The sequence below is a fragment of the Numenius arquata genome, chromosome 2, assembly GCF_964106895.1.
Source record: "Numenius arquata chromosome 2, bNumArq3.hap1.1, whole genome shotgun sequence".
Classification (NCBI taxonomy): domain Eukaryota; kingdom Metazoa; phylum Chordata; class Aves; order Charadriiformes; family Scolopacidae; genus Numenius; species Numenius arquata.
The window spans coordinates 82,795,077-82,803,693 of record NC_133577.1 but is presented as its reverse complement, the minus strand read 5'-3'; the positions used below and the strand labels follow the sequence as shown (position 1 = coordinate 82,803,693).

Genomic DNA, 8,617 nt, shown 5'->3' with positions numbered 1-8,617 from the left:
ATTCATTGTTCATCCAATTATGGTAAAATGTCAAAGTTCTTCCCCTGCCCCCTCGTGCCCCCTCCCTTTCCTCAGAATAAAGTTTTCTGAATTTCTACACCAACTATTGCACTTGATTGAAATCACAAGCATCCAGTAACCCCTCCCCGCCCCCTACCCCATAAAACCAGCATAGCAAATACAGCAACCGAAAAGAAAATCTGTCGTGAAAATTGTTTTCAAAGTAAGTAATACTGAACATCAAATAACTGGAGACACTCTCTTTTCATTTAACAGAGAGCAGAGAATAATTCTGGTTGTGGTGGTTTGTTTTATTTTGTTTTTATTAGAGATCTTGTTTTACATCATGGCTGAAAGCCAAGCAGATTTCAGGGAAATTTTTTTGCAGTTTTTAAATCAAGCAAAATAAATTCCAGTAAGAAAACAAACCCAACCCTGTGTCCTAGTAGTGGTACTGTATGCTAATACATTATTTTCAGGAATGTTTGTCAAGAGAGTCTGCACAGTGATTGTATATTTACAGTAGTTTAACTCCCTGCTCCCCAAAGAAGCTGTTCCCTCATGTTTCTTCCACATTACTTAACTTGACACAAGAAAGAAATCCACTATACCCAGAGTCCCAGCACCTATCTGCTCTGCATTCAGTTAGAGTACCCCAACAATTCAGTGCTCACAAAGGCTAACCTAAACGTTGCCTTGCTGTGTACTCCTTTCCCCTTGCAGGTTGCAGGGCTTGAGGCAAGGGAGTGCTCTGGTCTGCATGACAACTTACCCGCCAGTTACTTGCTTCTTTACTCCTTTACAAAGTGGCACTGAGATCTTGTCATTCAGTTCAGTTCAGCTTTGGAAGCCTTAGGCCACATTTGTGTGTTTCCCAAGTGTGATAAGGAACAGTGCCAGGACAGAACAACCACTAACTGTGGTCAACAGTCATCACTGGTCTAATTTACAAACAATAAACCCTCTGTGTAAAAGGTTACTAGGAGATGAATCACATTTTCCTGGTCCTGAAAACTAGAAACCCCAAATACAGATATTCATTAATTTAGAATCAAGAACTATTAATACATATGACCGTATAATTTGGCTTATCATTCTAGTTAGATTCAGAGAGAAAATTAACTTATTAGTCTAACAGGGCTGATACACATTATGGTGCACTCCCTCCCGATCACACTCTTTGCACTCCAGTCTCGTAAAAAAAAGCACACCCAACACTTGCAGTTGCTTGGATCTGTCCCAGAGCATCATACCACCTTTTGCGGGTGTGGGTCTGTAAAGTGGAAAACACGTTGGATTAAGGCAGAAGACCAACATAAGCGAGCAGTTCATCACAGACACAGCCAATTAGACACAATCGGCTTGAACAGGCAAGTGACTGCCAACAAATATGCATTTATGTATTTACACCTTAAAGTCCAAGAGTCTTTGTAGCCTTCTCCATCCAGTCCGCATGTTTAAACTGACAAAAAATAATCTGTACACACAGCACTTAAACAGGGAGGCAAAGGAAAAAAAAACTGAAAAAGAAAGCAGGCAGACCAGCAGCTTCATCTTGGTATAATCATCCTTTCTATGGCACAAATGATATGATCCCAGTTTTTACAAAATATTGCCAGCAGTGTCACTGCGAAAAAAGTGCAGATGATATGAAAACGGCTCTTCATCATAGGAGCAATGAACTTTGCAATAGTAGAAACACACACTAAGATGACAGTCATGAAGGCCAGGATAACATTTATACATTTCCCCAGGAGCACTTTGGCATTAACCGTTTCCGACTGCTGCGCTTGCTGTTCTTGCTGATGGAGCTCCAGCTTTGAAACCCGGGTCTGGCATGATTCCAAGGCTTCCTGAAGACAGAAAACAAGAATTAGGGCAATTCTATTTCCATACACCACTTTTCCCATTTTAGCTGTAGAGCCATCCATCAGCTAGATAGAAGTGTAATTTATTATAGACTCCTAAAACTTGAATGAACCACCAACTCACAAATGCACAGATACATCTGCATGTGCGTATCACTGTTTGCTCAGGCATAATCAATTCTGACAACACTGTCCAAAATGCAGTTTTTACATTTTTCATGCTTGAGAAAAAAAAATATAACAACTCTAATGGTCATGACAGATAATGTTTCCTGCATATACTGATGAGATAAAGAACTGGGAAAGCTGTTGCCATGGCAACTTTCACAGCATTAAAACAGCATCAAAGTAAGTTTCTTTGTATACACGGTAGAAAACATTGGGGTAGTACACGCTTGCTGCCATAATAATTAAATCTACTTTGCAACATGGAGCATGTGGTTTACACCATGTCTTCGGTCTACATTACCTTTTTTACTCAAAGCCACTACAGTGCTGAGATTGAGTCCTCAGTAAGAGGTTGTCTTCTCCCCCTGTCAGTGTGAATGAATTAATGAAGGCTCATTAATCCATACCCCAAGCGGGCAGCGTGCACTGGAGAAATCTGTGGTGATGCTTTTATGGGATTCTCTCTCACATGATATATTCCACTTCACATTTTGTTCTACAGAAAGCAGACCTTGCGCTTCTGCTTGAGGGTAGACTAAAAATGGCCTTTGAGTAAAATGGTTCCCAAGTCACTAACCCTATACTTGAGGCCTCTCAAAGTGAAACATGGAAAAATTTCCTACTGCTTCACTTACTTGCCAAAATGCCACTTTTTGCTGGAGCTGCAACTTGGGCACCACAATGTAACATAGTGCAAGGCTATAACTAATGAGATTGATCAACTTGACATAACATTTTACCACTGTGTTAAAAGGGAAAATTATGCTCCAGTTTCCTGACTTTCTTCCCCACTCTCAAACTCCAAACATTTTCCTTGCACTGGCAGGGGTGTTCACCTGATCCCACAGTAAGCTGATTCAACCCAATCCTCCACATAAAAACAAAAAAACAAACAGGACCACTGCACACAGAGTTATTAGCTTTCTTTGGCTGGCTCACTCCTCCCTTGTTTTGGCAAGTTGAACTGGCTTACCATGTGACCAGCCAGGCACTCAAGTCCACACAAAGCACATGGGACAGTACCTGACAAAAGGCTTCTTCCTTTCACTGTTCTAGGAGTTAGCAAGACAGTTCTTAACGGGTGGCATAAAGTCCCTTAAGGTTCATGCATGCTCTCCACTACACACTAAAGAGCCTTCCTGGTCTTTCTTCCACTCTGACCATAAATTATTCTCAAATCATCTTGTGCTGCTTTGGAGAAAGTCCAGCTGTAAAAGTCCAATACCGGCAGTTCTGCATTGAGAGGCTGAGCAAGTGTTTTAAAAACGCTCTGCCCATCCCTTAGGGACAGAGTGCTCTGAAGGTAGGCTGTTACTTAAAATATCCACAACTTACAGGCTTTTACTCTATTTTAGCTTATTTGCCAAACCCCCTAAGACCCAAATGTACAGAGAGAGAAGAAACAAGGCTGTAGCAACGTAGCGCTTCAATTAGTTTTAAAAGTCTCTGACACCCCTCCAGGGTTCTGCTAATGAGTCAGTGAACATTTCACAGCCCTTCCGCTGGAGAACTCGGGTCTCATTCCATTTTTACATCCTCAAGATGCCTTCACAGAAAGGAGTCCTGCATGAGACACCTCTCTTCTTTAAACCTATACAGGAACTTATGATATGCTTAGATTCAGCACTATCTCTTTCCCACTCTGTTCCCAGGGTGTTCCCAACTCTCACATCAACCAGGGAACAGGGTGATCATCCCGCTGCCTGCGCTCTCTGTGTTCAGAAATGCTTAGACTTTGGGTAGAAATATTGTGCATTAATAAAATTATATTATGTTGTATATAACTATTCAAGTATGTAACTACATGCTGTCAGGATGGACTTGTAGAAATTATTATTGGCTTTTGATTGAAGCCAGACATGACTACAACTGATCACTGAGGTGAACACACCCTACAGCTTTAATTATACGGGCCGTTGGAACCATGGATTAAAATTGTTAAATTATAATTGGCAAATCTACAAGTTTATTTATCAATTAGCTTTCTAACTTTTTACCTTAAACTCAATTTATAATAAACCTTGCCAGTGATATGTCTACATATCGTTGAAAGTAAAACCTCTGAGCAAGAGGTTCGTGTTAGGACATTGTCAAAAGTGGCATTTTACACAATACAAGGAGACTAAATCCCTGCCTCCTCTGGTGCAAGAAATTAAAACAGGCCATTCTTGATCCACAAGCCTGCCTGGGCTATATCATCAATTCCAGCACATAAAAATTCCAAATCCCTTGAAACAACTAAGATTTAGACGTGCCGGGTTTTCATCTTAAACCAGACAAAACACAGGCTTAAATCTTTCCCCAGATTCCTTATATACAAAGCTGTAGAAAGATGCAACTATTGTACAGTACGAGATTTCTACAAAGTCTTAGAAGTTTATGAGAAGGAAAAAAAAGTACCTGAACGTCTCGTGATCGCTCATATGCTTGATACGCCACTTTCTCCTCTATGCTGGCCAGCTCTTGTTTCAAGTTTGCTGTCTCATGTTGATGAAGATCAGTGAGGTCATTTAACTGGTCTTCCAATCTTTCATATCTTATTGGGAAAAAAGGTCTAAATTTAGTGCATGCTAGATCATGAAAACAATTACACGTTTTAAAAGGTAACTTCTCAGTGTACTATGGATTCCTCTGACTGGCATTACAGAGCACATAAAGAAATCAGTAAAAACTTTGGAAACCCTCCATAAGCATTTATTCAGCAAACTGAAAGCCTTTTTGAGTGTTCCCTTGCTGGCAGTGGGTGTCAAAGAGCAAATATTTGTACATCATTGGCAAATTATATGAACTATAAACAGTGGCTAAGGGTATCCAACTCACATTTTTCCTTTTCTCACTTTTCATTTAGACAAGAAGATATGGTTTCATAAGTAAGCCTGAGCCAGTTAACAGCTCGCCAATAGTGAAAGGAAAAATATGTTCCCTGGATCCCCTTTCCAACAGAACTGCAAGGTCCTGCCATTCATGTACAGCCTGTTCTGGCATGTCTGTGCACAGTAAACCATTTCAACTAAACCACCAGGAAAATAATTTTTTTTTTTGGTGAGTTTATTACTTGATTTAACACACAAACTGGCAAACACTGCAGTTGGCACAAAAATGATAGAGGCAAAATTATCCAGCTGTGGAAATGGTGGCAGGAGGTTTGAGATCTTAATGGCAGTTAGCAGTCAGAAAAGGCTGTTCTGCCTTCTCCTGAAACCAAGTCCTGAGCACAGTAGGCCATTTGCTCTGTTCTTTCCTCCCCCATGTTACCACCTTATATCCAGCCTTCCCTTGTATTTCAAGAAGTGTAAACAAGGGAAACATTAAATATTGCAATTCATACTGAGTTTTTGCCCATTAGCGTAGTAAAGACTTCAAGAATCAACACTTTAACAAGCAATGTGACAAATGGGCTATCGGTACAGCAGGTGCAAGCCCTCTGTAGAACACATCTCACTTCCCACAGTGATAAATGAAGGATGATAAAGGAATTAATTGCCAAGTAACAAATGCAACAGGAAGTTGTGCTACGGCACTTAAAATTACATTTCACAGTGGTGCGTTACCCCAGGGTACAAAGTGTCATTGCATCCATGAGATAGCAACGTGTCTCAGAAGTATTTGGACAAGGTACTCAGGACTAAAGGGTGTATTTATCAGCTGTATATCAGCTCTGCTACACCATAGGCTGATTAGCATTTTCAAGTCACAATAGATGGGAATTCTTCCACCAGTTACAAAACAATTGGCATCTCCTATTGGCAGTATTACAATGGCAGTAATACAATATGCCAGTTAGATGTCAGAAGCAAGATTTTCTGACACACCTTCAACAAAAGGCAAAGAGCTACCACATCATTTGATAGGAAATCGTAGTGTTCTACATGTATTTTCAGTTATTTGAATGAGTAGCACATTTTAATAACAGATATTGATTGGAATTATTTTTTCCTCTTGCTTCTGAAATATCACACACACAAGCACATACCCACGTTTACACTTTCCAAATAGCTTCTATACCCATTCAAAAGTCATTTCAAGAGAACAGTTAAAAAAATAATACCTATATCTTTCCTCTTGTAACATCTGAGAAATAAAGCCATAGTCTCTTTTAAATTGTGCTTTTAAATTCTCAATGTCATCAGCTAATTGGGACTGTGTCTCCTTGATTTCCCTTAGTTCTTCCAAAATCATGGAAAGTTTTCCTTGGCTATCCAGAGTACCTGCCACAGCAGGACCAAAGGAAGTATTCCCATTGCTATCTGCTGAGCCAGAGGTCCCGCTGGAGCACTCATCATCACTAACATATTTTGGTTTGGCAACAATGGTGGCACTGCCCCCATACGTTCTAGAACTCGATTCTGGCCGAAATTCATCCAAGGTATTTTTGAGATGAGCAATGTTGTCTGCACTACCAAATTTGTTTCGGATCAGGTTTGCAAACTCTCTAGACTTGCTGAAAACAAAGACAGGCGGTGTCAAGGACACACCCGGCACCCCCGACTTGCTGCTCTCTGTTCCATGCCCAGAGGTACGAGACTTTCCATGCTGAATATCTTTCAAGTTATCTTTGGAAGTATCCTTAGTACTTTTGGAAGAGCCATTTTGTTCAATATCCTTGAGCTTTTTGTGATACTGTTCCAATTTCTTCTGCAGCTGGGCAATGGAGTGGGCAGATTTCTGGTTCTTCTTCTCAAAGACTTGCTTAATGCGCCCAGCCTGTTGCTTGTCTGCACTGTTTACCAGTTTCAAATATTCAGCCACGTTTCCATCTCGAGCTGTTTGTTCAACTTTGATTTGTTCCGTAACCTTGAGGATTTTCTGTTTCAAGCTATCTGCACTGAGTTTGACTTTGTGAAACTCTAGGACCCCATCTGGTACGTCAAAGTTCAGGTTGGTGTCAGAGCCTCCACGGCGAATGTTAAGTGGTAAACTCAGAGTATTCATATCATGTCTTTCCACCTGAGGAGAGAGAAAAGAATAAATGAAATTTCAAATTTACTCTTTTAAATCCAACTTTCAGTTTCCTTTTCTGCACGTTGATTATAACAAGTACACAATATAAAGTAGCTTACAGTAGGACAAGAGCAATTTCCTCATATGAAGTCAAAGCCACAGGGGAGGCATGAAACAAGAATGACCTAACCAGAATAGCATCATCTTGTGCTAGCCTCTGGGACAAAGAATGTACATTTCATTAAAGCTACCACAACATCGTATCTGTAGAGACTGCTTAACAAACACCCTAGCCATAACAGGTTTTCAGAGCTTTAAGACCAGAAGGAACTAATACAATTGCTCAGGCAAGACAATTGCAGAGACAAGGCAGAAGCTATATTAAAGTATCTTTTAAAAATGCATCTGTGAAATGCTTTAACTGCTCTTTACTTCAAAATGCCTGACATCCTATGTTAAAAGTTTGATTTCCAATTACAGTATTTATTATTGTCTATAATAATTAACACCTTGCAGCAAGATCTATGTGCACATACATGTCCAGTCATCACCATTCAATCTTCTCCTTCATTAAAAACATAAAAATATCATTAAGCATTGTTGTAAGAACTGTTTTCTCATCCTTCCAGAGTTTTGGTGGCCCTCTTGGAAATTCTCTCCAGAATTCCTGTATTCCCCTTAAAATACAGGCTCAGGAACCAGACATGGTGTCCTGCTGCGTTTATTATATGCATCATGCACATATTGATCAGGAGAACTATTCTCACCCTTTGTCTATCATGATGGGTTACAAACACAGAGGGCGTAATACAGCCATAAAATTGGATCTGTATCTGACCATTTCAGAGACAAGATCATCTCCACTCCTACTTTATATTCTTATCCTTATATTACTTTTTTTTTTTTTTTTTTTTCCTTTTTCTTTTGCTACTGCACTGCTCATGGTGCAAACTACGTAACATAAAAGTTCACACTCACCAGCCTCTAAGAAAAATGGACACTTGAAAAAAGCAAACTGAAGGGCTCTAGAGTTGACAATTTCTTCTGGAGAATATTCGTGACCTTTAAGTCTTGTACTCTATTCCAAGAATTAAATCAGTGCTGTGGCCTAATAGTTCTGCGCTTTACCAGTTCATTAAAAATAATCGATATCAAACCATATGCTTAATTATTAAAAAGAGGTGTAAGTAATTTTTATAAATATGTAAAAATTGTATATTATTTAATGTTATTGCTCATACATGCTTCACAGAAAATCCACTTTATTGATGAGATCTCATTTTAGCATTTGCACATGACACACATGGATGGCATTCTATATTCAGGGTCATATCCAATTTAAAGAGTGACAAAAATCACAAGTGTCAAAACTAACTTCCATTTTTATTGATTTTGTTTTTTATAATTGAACAAGTTTTTAAAATATAACTAATAGAAAAAAACCGGCTTTTACATATCACTTTTTAAAGTGATAACACTCATAATACTGTTGTGGTAGCTAAAATATGCGTTTAATACAGACAAAAATTGTTTGACATGGGATACTTGTATCTTTCCAAAGACTCATACAGCAAAGAAAAACAATCAAGGCAAATAGCTGAAAAGCTTAGATACTAGATCTGTACCCCATATTGCAAATA

The 8,617-nt window shown here is 39.2% G+C and overlaps 1 protein-coding gene across 1 annotated transcript in view; it reads right to left on the bottom strand.

Annotated features, from left to right (window-relative positions):
- Nucleotides 1–272: 272 nt before the first annotated feature.
- Nucleotides 273–8,617, bottom strand: part of TMCC3 (transmembrane and coiled-coil domain family 3) — a 45,944-nt gene continuing 37,599 nt past the window's right edge. The window contains exons 2-4 of the mRNA XM_074168085.1: nt 6,085–6,983; nt 4,437–4,572; nt 273–1,853 (exon numbers count right to left, since the gene is read on the bottom strand). Coding sequence (XP_074024186.1) covers nt 1,551–1,853; nt 4,437–4,572; nt 6,085–6,983 — 1,338 coding nt within the window. The 3' untranslated portion in view covers nt 273–1,550. The remainder of the gene's footprint in view (nt 1,854–4,436; nt 4,573–6,084; nt 6,984–8,617) is intronic.